Source organism: Calypte anna, chromosome 21 (assembly GCF_003957555.1).
Source record: "Calypte anna isolate BGI_N300 chromosome 21, bCalAnn1_v1.p, whole genome shotgun sequence".
Classification (NCBI taxonomy): domain Eukaryota; kingdom Metazoa; phylum Chordata; class Aves; order Apodiformes; family Trochilidae; genus Calypte; species Calypte anna.
This window is the reverse complement of record NC_044266.1, coordinates 931,313-950,911: the sequence shown is the minus strand read 5'-3', so window position 1 is coordinate 950,911 and position 19,599 is coordinate 931,313. Positions and strand designations below refer to the sequence as shown.

At 45.7% G+C, this 19,599-nt stretch overlaps 3 protein-coding genes across 6 annotated transcripts; 2 read left to right on the top strand and 1 right to left on the bottom strand.

The window, feature by feature from the left end:
• Positions 1-919: 919 nt before the first annotated feature.
• On the bottom strand, positions 920-11,264 carry INTS11 (integrator complex subunit 11). Of its 4 annotated transcripts, none has more exons than XM_030463499.1 (18): positions 11,156-11,264; positions 10,599-10,740; positions 9,633-9,730; positions 9,422-9,495; positions 8,983-9,211; positions 8,731-8,829; positions 8,610-8,644; positions 7,792-7,930; positions 6,918-6,982; positions 6,120-6,309; positions 5,468-5,551; positions 4,934-5,023; positions 4,230-4,392; positions 3,311-3,418; positions 2,721-2,782; positions 2,403-2,545; positions 1,893-2,022; positions 920-1,096 (listed from the first exon to the last, which is right to left on the bottom strand). In XM_030463499.1, exons 2-18 carry the CDS (start codon positions 10,624-10,626, stop codon positions 1,031-1,033), a joined length of 1,803 nt encoding a protein of 600 aa, XP_030319359.1. In that variant the 5' UTR covers positions 10,627-10,740; positions 11,156-11,264; the 3' UTR covers positions 920-1,030. The 4 variants fall into 4 exon arrangements, with proteins under 4 accessions (XP_030319359.1, XP_030319358.1, XP_030319361.1 ...); XM_030463498.1 differs by lacking the exon at positions 11,156-11,264 and adding an exon at positions 10,999-11,052; XM_030463501.1 differs by lacking the exon at positions 11,156-11,264 and adding an exon at positions 10,999-11,051 and having other exon boundaries at positions 9,586-9,730.
• On the top strand, positions 11,027-12,875 carry CPTP (ceramide-1-phosphate transfer protein). Its single transcript, XM_030463504.1, has 2 exons — positions 11,027-11,181; positions 11,259-12,875. Exons 1-2 carry the CDS (start codon positions 11,069-11,071, stop codon positions 11,779-11,781), a joined length of 636 nt encoding a protein of 211 aa, XP_030319364.1. The 5' UTR covers positions 11,027-11,068; the 3' UTR covers positions 11,782-12,875.
• Positions 12,876-14,460: 1,585 nt separating this feature from the next.
• On the top strand, positions 14,461-18,972 carry TAS1R3 (taste 1 receptor member 3). Its single transcript, XM_008503625.2, has 6 exons — positions 14,461-14,639; positions 14,877-15,177; positions 15,599-16,378; positions 16,702-16,905; positions 17,180-17,300; positions 17,917-18,972. The coding sequence occupies exons 1-6, from the start codon at positions 14,461-14,463 to the stop codon at positions 18,840-18,842; spliced, it is 2,511 nt and encodes an 836-aa protein (XP_008501847.1). The 3' UTR covers positions 18,843-18,972.
• Positions 18,973-19,599: the final 627 nt, after the last annotated feature.

Sequence of the window (19,599 nt, the reverse complement as noted above, 5' to 3'; positions counted from 1 at the left end):
TCCTTCCCACACCACTCCCAAGCTTCATGAACTGTGTTTCACAAGAAGTGCCATGGACCTTAAGGAGAGAGAGAGCTTTGGTTCCTGTGTCTGTCATCAAGGACTGTGTCTCTGTATGATGGGACCTCTCTGCACAACTCTGGACAGCTTCTGCCTGTATTCAGCCAGTTGTCCAATGGCAGCTGATGCCACAGTCTACTCTCTGGTTAAGCACAGGAGGGAAGAGGCTTGGAAAATGTGAAGCTTGAGGGTCTGGGTTTGTGGAACAAGAAATATATATTTGGATAGCAAGCAAGGGCCTTGAGTTTGTGAGGCTGTATTGATCAGTTAAAGCAAATCAATAAACCACTTCAGCAAGTGGAGATGCATGCAGGAAGAATCTCCAATTATCATTAATGGAGCTAAAGCTTCAGCTACATGGCTTATGTTAGGATGGGCCTGACCTGCCTTGCTGCTGCATGTAGTCAATCATATTAACAGTGCTGGGTCAGCCACCCACCTCCCCATTGCTGTCTTGTGCTCAGCTTGGAGGAATTCTTCAAATCTGAGTGAGAAAATCTGCTCCAACTTCTCTAAAATAATTGAAAATAATGATTCCTGTGTTCCTCTGCTTAACTGGGCTTGGCAAGGCAAATGCAGATCCTTGCACATGTAAAATGGAGATGGGAAGAGCATCTGGAAAAGGCATTAGGACAAATTACATTCCACTTGCATTTTAATTGTGAAGCTTTGACAGCTTCTTGTTTCCCTCAGCGCTGCCGAGGTTTGTGGGGAACCGAGCTGTGGGAGGGGAGAACACTGAGTATCTCTTACCTTAGTGTGCAAGCAACTCAAAGCTTCTTCCTCAGGACCCTCTAAAAGCTGGTGTAATGGAGGTTTCCCATGGGGGCAGAGCCCAGCACTGCCACTGCAGAGATTAGACAAACACTATCATTCCTTTATTAATACAAAACCAGAAGAGGACATTAATGATGTAAACAAAATAAACCCTTAGATTCTCTGAACAGCCCCAGTGTTGCTGCTGCCTTGCTCAGGAGGTACTTGGTGGCAGTCCTTTTTTCAGAAGGGATGTGAGATAACTGCCCAGTTCTTCATCCTGGAGAGAAGAAAGGAATAGGATGAAAGAAACCTCCTGCCTTCCTCATTTGGGGTAATAAATGTGACTTTGGTACCTAAAACCAGACTGAAATCATTCTTGGCCCATCCAAATCTCATGTTAGCAGTGTTCAAACATGGAAACCAATCCAGCTGCACAAATGCATTTGTGGGTGTTCTTTAAAAACACCAATGTAAAACTCCTGGTCAAAACAGATGCCTGGACCCGAGGTGTCTCTTTCAAGGAAAAAGACCATTTTTCTTTCAAGCAAAGACTAAAGAACCATTGATTTTTTACATTTTTTTCTTAGCTCTCAAGAAGGCATTTCCTTGCTGTAAAGCAAGCACTTAATACAGCCATAAAAGTATACTTTTGAAAGGAAGAAACATAATATCTGTAACGTTATCACAACTTTCTGCTTGTTGTTACATTAAACCATCACAGAACTCCAATACAAAATCCCTCCACATTGTACAGTAGTAGTGATACAGCTGAGAGTTTAGAAGCTGAGTATTAGAGTGTCCTCAAGACACAGACATGATTGTAATTAACTGCAATGTTATTAAGTCTAATTGCTCCAGATCAGCTGACTGGAGATGAGTGGTCCAAGAGCAAACTGACTCAGCACAGCTCCAGTGAAATGATTTGTGCTAAACCAAAAATGGTGAGGAAAATGGCAGAGAGTCACCTCCAGCTACGAGAGTGATGAAGACTCCCCCTTACAACATCAACCCACACTGCAGGGCAGTTTTGTATTGTAAGGAGGGAACAGAACTATGCCTGCAAGAATTCTTACCTGGTAAGTCCAGGACACGAGCAGAACTTTGGTTCCTTGATCCTCCGAGTGTGCTGTGGCTTGGATCAGAATGGACTCGACTGTTATAGAACCATCAGGGAGGTGCTGCACTGAATAGTCTTTCAGGATCCTGGTAAAAGAGAAGACAGAGGATGCATTTTAGATGGAACAAGTGAAGGGTGGGTCACCTCTTGTGTCTTTGAATCCCCAACACTTCCATGTTGTTAACTTTAGCTGTGTCTGTGCCACTGCCCAAGGAAGGAAGAACAGGGCTGGTCCACAGCTTGGTTTTTTTGTGCTTATCTTAATGCTGTAGGATTCCCTACAGAATTCATTTCTGGCTTTCATGATAGCTGTAGTTCCAATCTGAACCCTATTCCCAGAGCAAAGGACCAGTCAGTATGACCAGCTGCCTGCAGGAAGAAAACAACACCCTGTATTAAGAATTCTAAGCTGAAGTCCATCCACAGAGGGGAAAAAAAAAAGCAAACAGAGCTAAGAACTCCTCACCCTTTGAGGTGGTTGTACACACGCAGAGCTGTCTCGTGCTCCTTCCGTGGGTCCTGGATGTGAACCCTGCAGGTGAAGCGCAGCTGATGCTCTGCCAGGCCCAGCTCCTTCAGGGCCTGCTCAGGAGAAACCAGGCGGAAGCTCTGCAGAGGACAAGGACAACACATCAGGAGCTGTTTCTCTGTGCTGTTCCCAGGCTCCTTCCAAGAAATTAGGACTGCTTGTTTTTATTTCAGTGCCTTGCTCAGCCAGAACTGGGGTGTCAATAACAACACTCATAAAGAGGACACAAGGCAAACCTAAGAACTTTGTACTTACGTTATCCTTCATGATTAATGTGCCATGCATTAGCTTTGGTTTCCTCACATCTGGTAAGGGACCTAAAGCAAGGGCAAAGGGAGAGAAAGGCAACATGGTTCATGATCATGTCTTTACTTTTCACACATAATATGACTAAGTGCTTGCTGAGGACAAGAACAGAACAAAGATGTAAAAGTACCTGATGCTTACACCACTATTAGCACTCGAGGCACAGACGAAATCATGCTCAGTGACACAGAACAACTGCTTCCCTACTCACATGCTTCTTGATTTTGAATGTTCTTAGATTGGGTTTATTAAAAGTAATTCCAGTTTTTCCAGACCTAGCTAGTAAAACATACACAGGCTATTTTCAGAGTGAAGGGGCAAAGAGCAGCAAAGAGGGTAGTGTGTATAGATTTGGTTTTGAATGTTATTGATTATACTTTGCAGTGCAGCACCTTCTTCTTTTCTCACCCCCTCAATGCTGATAAAACTCATTCTTTCCCCACTGCTACAAATGGACCTGCACCACAGTGTCCACCTAATAAAAGTGTGGAACAGAGGCAGGGCCCAAAAGATGAAATTCTTGGTTGAAAGTACATCACCTATTGCTGTCTCTCTCTTCAAGAGTCCCAGGGAGATGTCCACAGGAATGCTGGGGTTGGTGAAGATGGTTGTGGTCTCCCCGTTGGCAGGCATGTAACAGTTGACATCTGCAAAGCAAACACCTCCAGTCAGGAGATGGCAGCCCCAGCCCCAGCCCCAGATGGTCCTTTGCCCCCAGAGCAGTGTGCCAGCATCCCTGGAGCAGATGGTGCAGGAAGTTTTTGGGCAGAACCCACTGCAGCTGCTCAGGGCAGGAACTGAAGTTTAGTAACAACCATCTGAAAGCAGGGAATTGAAAGAGGCTGAAAAATAGAATTGCTGGTCAGAGTTCAGGCTCACAACCTTACCAGAACCATCAGAACCCCAACAGGGAAGTACCTCCCCAGTGCAGTTGGCCTTAATTCCTCATAAGGGGTAAAACCAGACTGCAACAACAGTGCCTGCTCCTTGTATCAATACCAAACTACTCTACATTTTGCAGACAGTAAGCACCCAGCCAATGGGAATCCTTTGCTTTCTCCACTCCTTATTTCCGAGTCAACTTGGAATTAATTTATTTTTATTTCCAAAGAATTAATTTTTTTGTTGTTGTTGTTTTCTGGAGCTCACTGCCCTTAACTGAAGTTGCTACCTCACAGCTTAAGCTGTACCCTGCCTGCCTTGGCTTCTCTAAGGAGCTCAATGAAACAGAAATTCTCTAAGTGCTGAACTATAACAAAATAAAATTTACCAAGTCCAAAGGGGCATTAAAATTAAGAGGGCTGAGTGTGTTATCTGTGATACAACATGGGTACTGGTTTGTTAAGGATGACTGGGCCTGCAGATCACAACTGTGCTGGGGTCCAGGGGATGAAGTATTTAACCTTTCATGCCTCCCTCCTGCCACCATTCCCTCGTAGGTACCACCACCATACGTACGAAATTCCTGCTCTATTTTCTGCTTCAAAAACTCCATTTTCTTGGCTTCCCCATGGACCAGGAGCACATTTCGTGGCTCAGCCTGGCGGATCAGCTGCATTATCCCCTTGGCATCTGCATGGGCACTGAAGGACATGTACTCCACCTGCATCTTGACTTCCAGCTGTGGGGGAACAGAAAACACAAACGTGAATCAGGAACTGCTGTGGCTCACTGCCACCCCACGACAGACCCAAACTCCTCTGTGTGTGCTTTGAAGAAGGAAGCAGAACACCTGAACTGCAAGATGAGGTTGGAAGGAGAGCTGCTGATCAGAGAGTGAATATGATACTGCACAAAAAAGCTTTCAGCTGCAGAATCAAGCTGCCCAATTCCAGAGCACAACTGCACATTTGCCAAAACAAATCAATATTTAAGGACAGCTGGTATCAGTTTTAATATCCTTATGCTATGTATCCATTTGACTTAGTGACTAATGGGGCCTGGTTATTAAACATTATGAACACACCCCTGACAACATCTTGAGGCAGAGACAGAGATGCTGCTGACAACACAAAATAAATAAAAAAACCCCCAAAAACCTAGTCCAGCCCCAAAGAAAGTATCAGTTGGGTCATTTGCCACCTTGCAAGCAGCCTATTCCCACTACAAGCACATGGTATCTAACTGCCCCCCAGAGGATTCTCCTTGAACAGAAAACTTACAATCTGTCTTCCTTCCATTTCCAGCTTGCGCTGCCCACTCAGGATCTTGTGGCCCACAGTTCCCTGCACGCAGTAGCCAGGCATGATGACCTGAGAAGGAAACCAGAAAGATCCCAAACTCTGCACATGGGCTGTGTGTAGCATAGCTGGTGGTAACAAAAATAGCCCCAGAGGCAAAGTCCTCATCTAAATATGTTTGTCCCAGCTTACATCTGACTGTCCTTGAGCTGCTTGCTTTTTCTGCAGCCCCTGAATGCCCAGAATTAAGAGAGCAAAGTGCTGAAATCACACCACTCCAGAAGAACTAATGCAAGTTCCAAGTCTCTTCCAAGCTGCTTCAAATTAATGAAAGGATTTTGGAAAATAAAATCTCCCACAACTTCCTGAGATGTTTACCAGTAAGGACTTGTGTCAGTTCACCCCAAGTGCTCAGAAGGAAGGGCAGGAAGAAAAGTCTTCCTGCAACTGTTTTTCTTATAACTGTATCTTACCCTGAGCACATTAACACAGAATATCAAAAAATCAATTTCTTACCATATTCTTTTCATTCCCTGCCCATTTCCTGAAGATCTGAAGGGACTGTCCTGCATGAAGCATACCAGGGGTTGCAAACACAACCTGGAATTTGAAGAAGCACCAAAAGTCACCAGAAGAACAGGTTTGGGCTTTTTAATTTTACTTATAACATATAAACATCCTGAAGCTTTGGAGGGTATCCACTAATAGACATCACAGCACATATACTGCAAACCTCTGCTAGGGATTTTTGCTGTTTTAATTTTCAAGTTAAACACCTGTTTTAGGAGATTTTTGTGAGCATCCATAGCATCTGAGAAAATCCCTGAATGGTTTTATCAAGGTACCATCATGCCTGACAGATTCTTCTTTCAGCTACTGCCCAATAAACCATCCAGAGATTGTGTTGTAAAGGATCCTACTCCAGAGCTATGCCAAAAGAACATCCTGTATAAATTACTGCTTGAATCACAGCCAGAGAGGTGAATAAATGAGTAATTTATTTTGTTTTCTCTGGGCATTTTACCTTTACTGAAGTAAAGACAAAGATATTTGATAGTTACATAGATAAAAGCCTTCACTACAGAGCTTTAGATGGGATGCTGAGAGTGATGGGGCAGAGGATGGTCAGAGTTCTCAGAGGGCTTTAAATCCCTGAGCCCACACTTACCATAGGCCCTGGGTTGTCTGCAAAGGCCCGATCGAAGGCTTTGATGTGTTTGAATTCAAACATGTTCCTCTGCACAAACGTTTTCCGTATTTTCTGGTTAGTCCAGGTGATGAAGAGCTTGTAGTAATGATTGGCCTTCTCTGTCAGGCCCGTGGAAAAATAAATTGGAGCCTTCAAGTTCATTCTTTCCCTGTAGAAAAAAGTGTTCCAGAGACCTTCGAGGGGACAAGGTAGGATCCTGGCTGTCCTGAAGTTCACTAAAATTCTATAAAACTTTTGCAGTCTCCAATGATCTTTTTTGTGCATACCCTCCTGAGTATCAGGACAATCCTACATCACTCTGCTTTAATTAACTGCTGAGCAGCCTTTAGACAAGTTCTCCTTCTCACTCTCTACAGACAACTTTCCTTTCATTGCAAATATTAATCACTCTGCTATGGCAATTAATTCAGAGGAGTGCTATTTGATATCAAAACCATTTCCACAAAATGCTTATACATAAATGTAACACTTGTTCATCTCTCCTCCCACAAGAGCAGTTTTATAACATGGCAAAGATGCAATTAATTTTTTTAAGGATGGTTGAAGCTGAGGGTTTGGGGGAGGAGTGGAGAACAACTTTGGATAAGAAAATGGTTGTTCACTGCTAAGAGTCAGGAACACTGGGAAATACAGGGACAGAAGTCACTCCAAACCTGCCAGCATGGGCTGCCAGGCAGAGGAATGCTAATGGGAATACTTGTACTAAACAACTGCAGAACGTGAGGAGGACAGAGGGTGGGTGGTACATGCACTCACCAGAAGGTTTCCAATAAAATGCAAAGTTCCTGGGCACGTCCAAGGGCAAACACTGGGATAAGAACCTGCAAGTGAGGTAGGAGTTACACTCTGTGAAACCCAAACAGCAGCTAAATAGCACTGCAGCCTTCTCATTACTGAACAAGTCCCTGAGCTCCCTCATTCCTTCTAATATTCCTTTGCTGACCTTCCCACAGGAACACGTTCCTGCAGTTCTGAGGTCACAGCTGATCAACCACTACATATTCTAACCATAAGCCAGTTCAAGCTGTACATGAACAATCAGAAGCCAGACTGACTTTCCATTTAGTCAACTTAAATGAACTAAGCCCTAGGAACCTAGAACCAGATCCTCAGCTACAGTGAAAGTGACATCATTTTTCTGGGTTCCAAATTTCCACTCTAGTTCTAATTTCTGAGGGTTTAAAAATCTCTCTTTTCATAATGACTTTTTCTAGGCATGCTCTAAATGTGGTAAAAATGAGAATCTCACCAGTAGCAATACAGCACAGAGCAGATAACAGATCTAGCTACACCAGAAACCATTTCTGACCAAGCTGAAAAGCAGTAATTGATCTCAGTTCCTTTACTGGCAGGCCTGAGAGGATGTTTCAGTATACTAGAAGCAAATCAAGTTAATTCTGCCTTTATCCTCCACACTTGCAGACTCTAAGCACAGCATGTCCTGTACCATATCATTATCTATGTCACAGATTGAGTTTATTCTTGGAGTGATTTATGTTCTCTACTTTTAAGGAGCAGACAGAGGAACATAAAAACACCTTCAGTTTCAGGCAGTGGTCACACATGGCTGCCTGAGTTGATTAATAGTTATGAGCACGACAGAAGCACTTAGATCACCACAGCACCTCACCTTCCCTCCTCTTTCTACAGTCTCATGAACTTTCTTCAAGAAATCTCTTTCCCTGCAGCGTTTGGAATCTCTGATAGTTGTGGCGTAGGTGGATTCAGTTATTAACAAGTCTGGGCGACACTTATCAATCCAGGCAGCACTGAAACAAAAGGGATTTAAAGAAAAAAACTAAACAATTAAATTAAGAGATGGTATCCAGCAACTCTCATCTACAGCCTCAAAATGGGATGTTCCCTGGCTTGTCTGCAGTCACCTATGAGCTCTCTGGCAGCAGCAGGAGCCCTCCCTTTGCAGCCCCTGCTCCCCCTAAATTAATCCAGCTCAGAACAGAGTAAAGTTGAAAAGCAGCTCTTCTCCAGTCTATTACTTGTTTTAAATGCATGAAAATATTATTCTACATAACATTAATTTTATAGATCTCTCCTATATGCTAGTAAAAAGAAAATGAACATTTGTGATTAGCACAAGTTTGTGATTAGCACTCTCTTTAGAAAGCACACACCTTTGGAAGATACCATGACAATAAAACATTACAGGCATCTCAGTGTAATTATTAGTCAGCCTAAAAACAGAATAATATGAATGTATAGGAGATTACATTACAGTCTATCTGGGAGAATCAATGTAAATCTCTTCATTCTCATAATTGAAAACTGTATTTATCTTTCCATGTGATGTCTTTAGCAAAGACATAACTACATATTCCAGTCTCCTAACAAAGAATCAATACTGATAAGGCCCTAGTGGCAACAGAAGCTGTGCTAAAATCACACTGCAGGCAGCAATTACAATCAACAGAAACTCAGCTTCCCACTTACCCTAAATGTCTGTCTGGTGTCATGTTATAATCCCCCTAACAGAAGAAAAGGAATCGATTAATATTCTCAAGGTAACAGGACAGGCAATTAAAAGGCAATGTCAGTTTCTGGGTGTACTTACAGTGTAAACAACTGACTCGCAGCCAACCTTAATCTGGAACATGGCTGCTCCCAGCACGTGGCCTGCGTAGTAAGCCTTGATCTCCAGCTCCTCATCCACCTGCACCAACAGGCACACACTGAATTAGTGCACACCTGAAGAATTACAACTGCTCTTCAACTACAACTGCTCTTCAACCACAACTGCTCTTCAACCACAACTGCTCTTCAACTCTTCGCTCTAATCCAAGAGGATGCAGAAACCATCCTTTACCTGAACTGTCTGGTGAAGATGCACAGCCACCACTTTTTTCATGCAGTCTTTAATCATCTGGGAAGTGAAGAAGTTAGTTTCCCCTTTCTTGTCAACAGTTATCTTCCTGTAATCCTCCAGGAGGATGGGGCAGATGGCCTTGGTAGGATGAGTCATATAAATGGGCCCATCGTAACCCACCATTTCACTGAAAAAGGGCAAAGCTCCACAATGGTCCAAATGGAAGTGGCTGCAAAAAGACACAAAGGGTAAAGGAGATGCTGCACAGGAATTTAGCTCACCTGGTTCTCAGAGCTTGCTGTGGATTTTTAAAGCACTGCATGACACAGAGGAACTAGCCAGAACATGAATGATGGAGCCCCAGCACCTGTGTTGCTAAGGACAGTCTACAAAGCCTTCCTTTTTCCCATGTGAGCTCTAAAGGGAGGAAGATCCTCACCTGATGATCACACAGTCCAGAAAGTCAGTCAGCCTCCCGTTCTGAGTGATGTAAGAGAAGTCAGGAAAACGCCTCTGCCAAGACACAAAAATCTATCTATTAGCAAAATAAAGCTGGAGAACAATGAAGCAGGAGCCCTGCTGGGAAAGGGCAGGCAGACACACCTTGCAAGCATCTCTAGGCAACACCCAGGTTCCTCCACCTTACTCACATCATCATTGTAGCCCATGTGCATCCCACAGTCAAGCATGACATTCTTTCCAGCGATGGACACCAGGATGCAGCTGCGCCCCACGTCCTGGCCTGCTCCTGAACCCCAGCAAAAGACAGACAAGTAAGACACCTCTGGGAAAACTTACAATCCCTCCAAAAGCATTTAAGGGTCCATGCAATCTTCCTGGCCTGTTTCTGATACAGGAATAGAGCTTTCATCCTTTTTTGATTTATCACTGGTCACAGTAGCACAGATTACACTGCTGGCAGTGGAGAGAGTTAAGTGATGCCTTTCTTCAGGTGAGGAAAAAACCACCAGGACCTGGAAACCTATGTAGATAATAAATGGGCTGCCCCTCTGTGGCAAGTAGTGAGGTAAGGCAGAATGTTGGAGGTCAGACTAGTTCAGTGACTTGACCCAGATCCTGATATCCTTACAGATCTTTTCTTCTGTCATGCCATTTCACTTTTTTCTTTTTCTTTTTCCTCCACTATGAGGACAATCAGACATTGGAATGGTGTCCCAGGGGAAGTGGTGGATTCCCACACTTTGGAAAGATTTAAGTCTCAGCTCAAAAGCGTGCTGGGACATCTCACATAAACAATGATATTAAAAGGGCTGGGCCAGATGATCCTTGAGGTCCCTTCCAACCTGACATTCCACGATTCTATTACTCTATCTATATTGTGCAATACTACAAAACCTTTACCAGTACACATTAACAAGTCCCATGATCAAAACAGAGCTGTCAGGCTGTTCAAGTCTTATTTGATTAAAAGACAGGAGGACAACGACTCCCTGACAAGCACCAAGTCTGGATGCTGCCCAAGTGCAACACACTGCAGGACTCCAGCAGCCTCTGTGCCATCTATGATTCCCACAGCCTAACACCCATGACTTGGAACACTACATTCCCAAGTTTTTTTTCAGTGTTAATCCCGGATTGTTTTCGACTGGACTTACCTAAGGGAGTGACTTTTATTTCAGGCATCCTTACAAATTCGACTGCTTGTCAGGTTATTTCAGGAACAGTTTAACAAAGGTTTTGTCGTTTTTACAGCTGCCATCTCAAGGCAGAAGACTTGAGCAGAGGCCCAACTTCTTCCTGGAGAGGAGAAACACAGGTCAGATCAACACGTGGATTACCAAACTCTTGGGAAATTCAGGCCTGCGGAGCTCCCACCGCCACCGCGGCCCCGACGGCGAGAGCCCTGCCGAGGCGCTGCCAGGGCCGGCGCCACCGCTCCCCCGGCCCCCACCAATGACAGACACAGACACCAAAAAACCCACAAACAAACACCAAAAAGCCCACAAACACCAAACAATCCCCAAACCCCCCGCGGCCCAGCCCATCGGCCCTCACCGGCTCCGGTCCCAGTCCCGCTCCCCTCCGCGTCTGCGCAACGCCGCGGGTCCCGCCCCCCCGCCCCGCTATGGCGGAGCCCTTCAGCCTGCGGGAGGTGCTCGCTGCCTTCCAGACGTGCGTGACGGAGCGGCGGGAGGTGCTGCTGGGTCCCTACCTCTGCGGATGGCGGGGACTGATCCGGTGAGTGCCCTCGGCGGGTCCCGGGGAGGTCCCGGTGATCCCCCGGTAACGCCCGTTTGTCTTCTCCCGGTGCGCAGGTTCCTCCACAGCCTGGGTGCCATCTTCTCGTTCATCTCCAAGGACGCGGTGACCAAAGTGCAGATCATGGAGGGCTACTGCCGGGGCGAGCAGCGGGAGCGGTACGTCTCGCTGCAAGCCATGGTGGAGTACGAGCTGGCCCAGGGGCTGGTGGATCTCCAGAAACGATCGGAACACCCCGAGTCTGGTTGCCGAACCGTCCTGCGGCTCCACAGGGCCCTGCGGTGGTTGCAGCTCTTCCTAGAGGGGTTGAGGACGGGTGAGGAGGATTCCCGGACCTCTGTCATCTGCACCGACTCCTACAACGCTTCCCTGGCTGCCTACCACCCCTGGGTGGTTCGCAAAGCCGCCACGGTGGCTTTCTGCACCCTGCCCTCCCGAAACGCCTTCCTGGAAATCATGAACGTGGGCTCGGCCCAGGAGGCTGTGGCCATGCTGGGGGAAGCCCTGCCCTACATCTCGGATGTCTACGACATCACCCAGGAGCTCTTTGCCCGGCATCAGTTGCTTGACCTCCCCTGACAGACACCACTGAGCACTTCTGACCCAAAGCATGAAGATGAAGTGGGGTGAGGGAGAAAACTGGGTGTCCTCACGCCCTTTTTGGTGCTCTGTGCATGGTAAGGCTGCCTCTCTCCACTGAAGAGCTAGCAGGCTGGCAAAGCTATTCAGGATGTGTCACCAGAGGGAACAAAATAAACCCACTTACAGGATCTTGGTTTTCTTCCTGGATTCACTTTCAACTCCCCAGCTAGGCTGGGGGTGAGAGGTTTTGGTTTCTTTTTTAAGCCAAACTCTGCAACTTTGGTTTCTGTGTGTTTACAACAGTAGTTATGACCATGCCACGTGCTCTCAACACATTCACTCCACATGGGAACTCATTTTGCCACTTCTGTTTACAAGCTGTTCCCTTTTGCCTTCTCTTATGCCTCAGCCGTGAAAATAATCCTGGCTGTGTGTCTCACAGGAAGCTCCTTCTGCTGAGGTCACAGGTTCAGGTGATGACTGCTGCTAACTCTGTGTTCCCTACGTTCACAGAAGCAAATGGTGGTGTGTGTCACTGCTGTGACAGTTTTTCTTTAAGCAGGACCTTCCCCTGCCTGTTAATCTCTGCTTCATGTCTCCTGAGGTGTGGAACACTTTTTAGGATGAACTGCACAATACTATATATCCAGCTTCAGATTGCACCTTTTTCCAGGCTTCTAAATTGTATTCCTATTATGTTGGGGTTTTTTTGTTTGTTTTTAAATTAATGTATGTAATGCCTGCAAAAATGACTTCTCTGCCTGGGAAGAAATCTGAACTTACTGTAAGTCCCTGCTCTGTCAGGCTTATGGCTTCTATTGCAAATCGCTGTGTGTATATGTATGTCTGCACATACTCAGACACCAAAGTATGGGAAATGGAGTTTACTGAGCTTTCTGCAAGTTGAAAAAGCCCTATATTGTTAGCTCAGGGTGACCTGGCTACTTGAGGGAGGAGGGAGAGTCCCACAGGCAGTAATGTGCTTTGATTGTGTCACAGTTTGTCATTTTGGCCTAAGATAACACTGAATGATTCAGTAAATCACTGTTACCTCATGGAGATTAAGCTAACTGGACATTAAATTCTGTGAACAACATGGTTCTGATGAGTATCCTTTGTGGGAATGCTTGCTTTACGGAGTTGGAACATGAGTTACAGTGTGATCTGTTCATACCTTGCCTTTCACTAGCAGGGGCTGCTTCCTTTACCTACCATCTAGTGATCAGATGTTAAACTAGCTGCCAGGGCTGAGTTAGGCACTGTGCAGAGGAGTTTTGTCACAAACTACAGATAGAAACACTTAGATACCTTGTTAAGGGGAAGTCTGTATAAATACACCTCTATAATGCAGCTATAGAAACCTATAACTTAGCTCACTTCAATACTCATGTATTCAATTATCTACAGCATACCTGCTTCCCTTCATACATGGGAAAATATATGGAAAAATATTCTAGCTTTGTAGCAGAAGTGGTCGATCACTTTGGCAATATAAGCAGGTTTTACAATCTTGTATTAATCTATAATAAGCCAATCAAAGGCAGTAAATTGAACTTTCCAGTTCAGGGCTATCTTTTTCTCCAAAATTCAAATGTGACAGCAAAAATGCAAACCATGATGCAACATAAATTACTGTGCTGTGGAACTTGTACCTAAACCAAAGGTTTGTAACTGAAGTTAACATCATAGTTCAGTGTGTGACAAATTCAGATCTGCCAATAAAAGCTCCTTAAAACCAGCAGTACAGCTGAATAACAGATCACCAAGCTTGCACTCTAGGAATGGCTGCTCTGGGCAAGTTCTTGGGATGCTCTGAGGAAGATCTGGCTCTCTCCATAACGAAGTCTCATCAAATTCAATCTCCTTTAATTTAAAAACAGAAATACTCTCTTACCAATAGCCTTTAGTTCAGGCAACTCAACGTTACCATTCTGAAGTTAATTTAAATATAAACTTTGTGACATTCCCCCAAGTGCAGGTCACTGCGAAGCAGGGAGGGCCCAAGTGAATTCTTGGATCAGAGGCAGTCAGGGAGAACCTCAGGTAACAGCAAGAAGCAACCTTGGGGAGCAAGGAAATGTTTTCCTGCTCATGTTCTCCACAAGCACAATGCAGCTTGTTGGATTCCACTCCCATCAAAGCACATTCTTGGTGATGCTTTTTTTTAGATCAGCAACCTGCACCAAGTAACATGTGCTCCCAGCATCAGAGAAGTCACAAATCCAGTTGTTTTGTGAGAACTCCATTTTCTACAAACACATTCCATTTTAAAAGTGCTTCCAGTTTGGATGGGGCAGGGGAGGAGTTCATGCACAAGACACTTGGCCAAATTAGGGGGAGTTACCCCCTACCCTGCAGCCAGTCCAGCTTCCAGAGCTGTGACAATGAATCCAGAAGTCACTCTGCTCAAGTAAAGGAAACCAGGATTAGGCCAATGGTTTGCAACCAGGTGTTCTCACAGGGTTTTGCTGCACATTTGACTACTGCCCATCAAGCAAGGAGTTCCACATTTGATGTGTTTTGCTAAACAAATTCTTCCCGGTTATCTTCATCTCTCTGACTTCTATTTAAAGAGGCTCCCAGGGAACTGATGAGACTGGATCCCCTGCCCATGGTTCCCTCTCCCCCATTCACTTGGAGATTTCTTTGAAGAATTTTCCCCAAAATACACAAATAATGGTGCCTACCCTGCTGCTGGGCTTGAGCTTTGGTTACGCAGCAGCCCAGGAAACCGTGTGCCTATCAGCTCAGTTCAGGAGCCCTGGTGATTATATCTTGGGAGGTTTGTTCCCTTTTGGAATGGACATTGTCAATCTGACGGCAAGAACAGAGCCCACCTCAGTCAAGTGTGAAAGGTAAGAGGGATTTTGCTTTGTTACATTTGCTTTCTTGGGCAGGGAAGAGAAAGGAAATGTCTCTTGACAGTAAGTTGATGGTCTTGCAGGCAAACACTAAAGATGAGATAGAAGCAAAAATGAGCCCTGAGGTGCTGGAGCACTGGTGTCCTGTGCCATTCATCCCTGATCCTGCCAGGTGATCACAGACTGTAGCAGCAGAGACACCACATAATTCCCTGTCTCCTCTTCCTGCAGGTTATTTGTAGATGGGCTGATCTGGGCTCTTGGCATGAAGTTTGCCATCAACGAGATCAACAACTCCAGTTCCCTTCTGCCAGGGGTCAAGCTGGGCTATGACATGCACGACACCTGCTTTGAGCAAGTGGTGACCTTGCAGTCCAGCTTGCTGTTCCTCACCCAAAAAGGCACAACAGGCATTGAGGTGTCGTGCAACTACACCAACTACCAGCCCCGGGTGACAGCTGTGATTGGACCATATAAATCAGATCTTTGCCTGCTAACAGCCAAACTCTTCAGCTTCTTCTTGCTGCCACAGGTAAAGAAACTCCCTGGAGAAGCAAGAATCCTCATTTTAGCTGAGGGAAGTTTGGATCAACATCAGAGTCTATGCTCTAGTTCTTTGAACCAGGTCTGTTAAAGCACAGATTTAGATAATTGTCACTGTCATGGATGCTAGGGGCTGGTGCTGAGGGTGGACACGAGTGGCAGTGGAAGCAGATAGCCGTGTGGGACAGTGCTACCAGAGGCAAGGGACAGGGGCCAGTTCATGGTTCTCCTGCTAAATGACTATGATGAACATATCCTTATAGAGCAGTCCTTCACTTCCCACCATCCCAGCACAGCATTTTCGAAAATCTGTTGCACTGAGACTGAGCAAAGATGGTGGAGAGTGATCTGGACTATGACCATTATCCTCAACTGTACTCTGCCTCCTTTTATTATCCTTTGATTTGCAGATCAGCTATGGAGGCAGCATTGAGAAGCTCAGCAACACTGATTCATACCCATCCTTCTACCGTACTGTTCCCGGTGACAACAACTTGGTGGAAGCTGTGGCCCAGCTACTGAATAAATTTGGCTGGAACTGGATTATCACCATTGGCAGCAATGATGAATATGGCAGAGGAGCCCAGGGGCACTTCGTAAGCATAGCTGAAAATCGCAACATCTGCATTGCATTTGAGAGTCTGATTCCTACAGACTTGGCAGACCCCAAAACCACAAACCAACTGGAAAACATCATTAAGGCAATTAACAAGACTGACGCCAATGTCATTGTCCTTTTTGCCTTCAGCCAGACAGCTCTAGCCCTGCTGGAACACAGCATCAGGATGGGACTGAGCAAAAGAGTCTGGATTGGCACTGAAACCTGGACACTGTCTCATAAAGCTGCCTCCATCTCAAATATCCAGAGCATTGGGACAGTATTAGGCTTTGTTATGAAAGCAGGCACAGTCCCTGGCTTCCATAAATACGTTACTGACCTCTTTAGCTCTGCTCAGCACGATGAATTTTGCCAGCAGTCTAGAAAATCCAACCACCTCATGAGCTCTGATGTGCTGAGCACACCTTGTGAGCAATGTGACTATGCCACCCTCCCTCAAATTTTACCCACACTGAACCACCTGAAAATACTCCCAGTCTACCTTGCTGTCTACAGCGTGGCCAATGCCCTGCACAGAGCCCTGGGCTGCACCCACCAAGCTTGCCCCAAAGCACCCCTCAAATCTTGGCAGGTCAGTAAAGCTCAGGGGGACAAACAGGAGGTTTTTGTTCCTATCTGTGGATGGCAGCTGCATGCAGCCAGGGAGGGAGGGGTGGTGACACTGCAGCCCCTCTGCTGCTGGCTGGAGCTGTGTTCCCTTCTCTAGGGCTGCCTCTCCCCCTGCTTAGGCTTGGCTCAGTAGAGCAGCTGATAACACAGTCAGATGGCCAACAGATACAACCATGGCCCAGAACAACTGATTTCATCAAAAAATTAACTTACTGCATTAGCATCCTCCAAGCAAGAACACCAAATGTACAAATATTTACTGACAACTTCCATTTTTCTCCTCAGCTGCTGCACTTCATGAATACCTTCCCCTTCACAGTGAATGGTCAGAGCTTCAGGTTTGACAAGTTCCATGGCACAAACCCTGGCTACCAGCTTATATTCTGGTTGTGGAGAAATGGCACCCTTGAGTACCTGCCTGTTGGGGAGTACAAAGAGTCCTTGGCCATCAATGTGTCCCAGATTCAGTTTCACACACCAAATCAAGAGGTAAAAGGCAGTGGACAAAAGCAGAAACAATCACAACAGGAAGGAATTAGGGCTGCTCAGGAGCTCTCAGCTTGCAGGATACTCCTGCAAGACTTGTGTGGGACTCAGTTCTCATTCCTGTGCTAATATGTAATCCTCTCCGACTAGCCAAAAGCCTTCCCAGCTCTAAGTGAGGTTCAGGCTGGGGCTCAGCACAGCCAATTGCTGATGTTTTGGGTAATATGGGGCTTCTCCTGGCAGTGTCTGGCTGACTTTCCTTCTCCCTTTTATCTAGAGGCCATCGTCACAGTGCTTTGCACAGTGTTTACCAGGACAAATCAGACAAATAAAAGGACTTCACTACTGCTGCTATGATTGTAGAGATTGTCCAGAAAACACCTTCTCGAGTGCTAAGGGTGAGGCCTGAGAAATTCAATGGTTTTAACTGTTCCCATTGTGTCTCTCTACTGGTCGAGGTCAGGGAGGTTTAGAGAGCTGGTGAAGACCAGTTGTGAGCCCTTCCTCCATGAAGCACTTGCCAGGGCAAAAGCTTTTCCTCCCTTTTGTTGTGTGGTGCATTGCTCGGTCTTGCTCTACAGATGTTCTCTGGGGGATATTATTCGGTCAGTCCTAGAGAATGCATGAGAACAGTGTGTATGTTTTACCTCAAGAGGCAGGAGAGAAGGCTATGATAAAATTCAGGCATCACGAGTAGAAGAGAGGCATATGATGGAACTGGAGGGTCCTTTGGAAGTGGGCAATCCTTCTTGGGGAAAGGAAATAGCTAAGAAATAGAAGGAGCTTTTGGGGGGGAAGGTGGAGAAGGGGGGAAAAAAAGAAAAGAAAAAAGAGATTGAACTACTACAAGCTTTAGAGATCAAATACACTGAGGAAGGGGGGAAAGTAAGCAAGGTACCACCCAAACCAGCTAGCCAATTCCTGACATGACCCTTCCTCAAGAACTGCCTGCAGCAGGGAGCAGTGCTCCACTGCAAGGCAGGCATCATCTTCTTCCTCCCTGGTGCTTTGCAGATCAATCCAGATGCACATCCTGCCAGAAGCAGCAGTGGGCCCCTACCAGCAGCATCCAGTGCTATGACCGCAGCGAGAGGTACCTCTTCTGGAACGAGCCACTCACCATTGCCTTGCTGCTGGGGATGTCCCTCACCCTCTCCCTGACCTGTGCCACAGCACTTATCTTTCTTAAGAACCTCGAGACCCCACTTGTGCAGGCTTCTGGAGGCAAACTCAACCTCTTTGGCCTGTTCATGCTCACACTGCAGTCTCTCAGCTGCTGTCTCTATGTAGGGAAGCCCAGTGACAACCTCTGTACCATCCAGCAGATAGTCTATGCTCTCTGCCTCAATGGGTCTTTCTCCACCTTCTTCATCAAATCCCTTGAGATCATCCTTGTGACCGAGTTCCCTCGCTGTGCCCCCACCTTCTTGCCCTGGCTGACCCAGAGGAGGGCCTGGCTTCTCGTTGCCTTGTGCCTCCTCATCCAGTCCTTTCTCTCTTTCTGCTATGTCCAGTTGGGCCCTGACTACCTGCAGGCTGATTACGAGTCACTGCGTTCTGAGGTTCTGCTTGTGTGTGACACCAAGTCCTGGTTTGCCTTCACCCTGCTGCAGGGCTACAACTGCTGCTTGGCATTTGTCTGCTTCCTTTGCACCTTCATGGTCCAGACTTCTGGGAAGCAGTACAATATTGCCAGGGGGATCACGTTTGCCATCCTCACCTACTTCATCATCTGGATCTTCTTCGTTGCTATATTTACCACGCTGAAGACAGTCCTCAGGCCTGCTACTCAGATGGGCACCATTTTGGCAACCAGTCTGGGTATCTTGGGGACTTACTATATCCCTAAATGCTACCTCATCTTGTTGAAGCCTGAACTGAACAAAGTGGATTATTTCCAGCATTCCATCAAAGAGGAGCCAGATGAGGACTCTCAATAAACAGACAGTAAACCAGATCCACTGCCACCTGCTCCTCAGTAAAAACTGTCTGTGCTTTAATGAGATTATTCCATTTGTAATGACCCTATAGCTACTCAGACCAGAGCTTAGGAAAACAGAGTTGTTTGGTTTTTTTTTTCTCAGATAAACTGTATTGTTAAAGTTATGCTAAATATTTCCATTATGATCTCTAAACTTCACACTTTTACAACATGAAATTCAGTTTTGATACCGTTGCTGTGAAACACAAAGTAGAACTTTCCAAAGTCAATGTTTAAATCTGTCAAGGAATGTTTTCTACCTTGAATTTTTTTTTTCATTTTCTCTTCTACTTTGTCACATCCTTAGAAACCATTCACACATGTAAAGGCAACTGTATGCATGATATAAAGAGTGTGTTACCCAGTCAAATTTCAATTCACTCGTTTGTGTTTCACTAATGTGTTTGCAAAGAACATGGAAATGAGGACAAGGCACATGGAAATGAGCAGTGTGCAAATCATACTGCCCTAAGTTTTAGCACAAAGTTCCTCCCATCTCAAAAGCCATACAAAGATCACCCAAAAGAAACAGCAAGCCACAAGGAGGGGCTCAGCTTTGTTCCCTAAAACCCTGTTCCAACCTGGTAAAAATACAACTGGATACCAAGTAAACTGTTTAAAAACTGATTAACTCATGTTTCTGAAATTAAGCAGCTAGCCAAGAACAAATACCTTGTCAAAGTGAAAGCAGAAATATTTTATATAGGCAGTTTGCA

What these genes read in the sequence shown, in the direction of transcription:
- INTS11 (XM_030463499.1), bottom strand. Translation starts at nt 10,626, where the DNA reads ATGCCTGAAATAAAAGTCACTCCCTTAG. An exon ending in CAGACAACCCAGGGCCTATG is followed by an intron (nt 5,552 to 6,119) that starts GTAAGTGTGGGC and finishes TTCAAATTCCAG; the next exon opens with GTTGTGTTTGCAACCCCTGG. An exon ending in TCGTGTCCTGGACTTACCAG is followed by an intron (nt 1,097 to 1,892) that starts GTAAGAATTCTT and finishes TCTTCTCTCCAG; the next exon opens with GATGAAGAACTGGGCAGTTA.
- CPTP (XM_030463504.1), top strand. Translation starts at nt 11,069, where the DNA reads ATGGCGGAGCCCTTCAGCCTGCGGGAGGTGCTCGCTGCCTTCCAGACG. An exon ending in GGATGGCGGGGACTGATCCG is followed by an intron (nt 11,182 to 11,258) that starts GTGAGTGCCCTC and finishes CCCGGTGCGCAG; the next exon opens with GTTCCTCCACAGCCTGGGTG.
- TAS1R3 (XM_008503625.2), top strand. Translation starts at nt 14,461, where the DNA reads ATGGTGCCTACCCTGCTGCTGGGCTTGAGCTTTGGTTACGCAGCAGCC. An exon ending in TTCACACACCAAATCAAGAG is followed by an intron (nt 16,906 to 17,179) that starts GTAAAAGGCAGT and finishes CCTTTTATCTAG; the next exon opens with AGGCCATCGTCACAGTGCTT. An exon ending in CACCTTCTCGAGTGCTAAGG is followed by an intron (nt 17,301 to 17,916) that starts GTGAGGCCTGAG and finishes GGTGCTTTGCAG; the next exon opens with ATCAATCCAGATGCACATCC.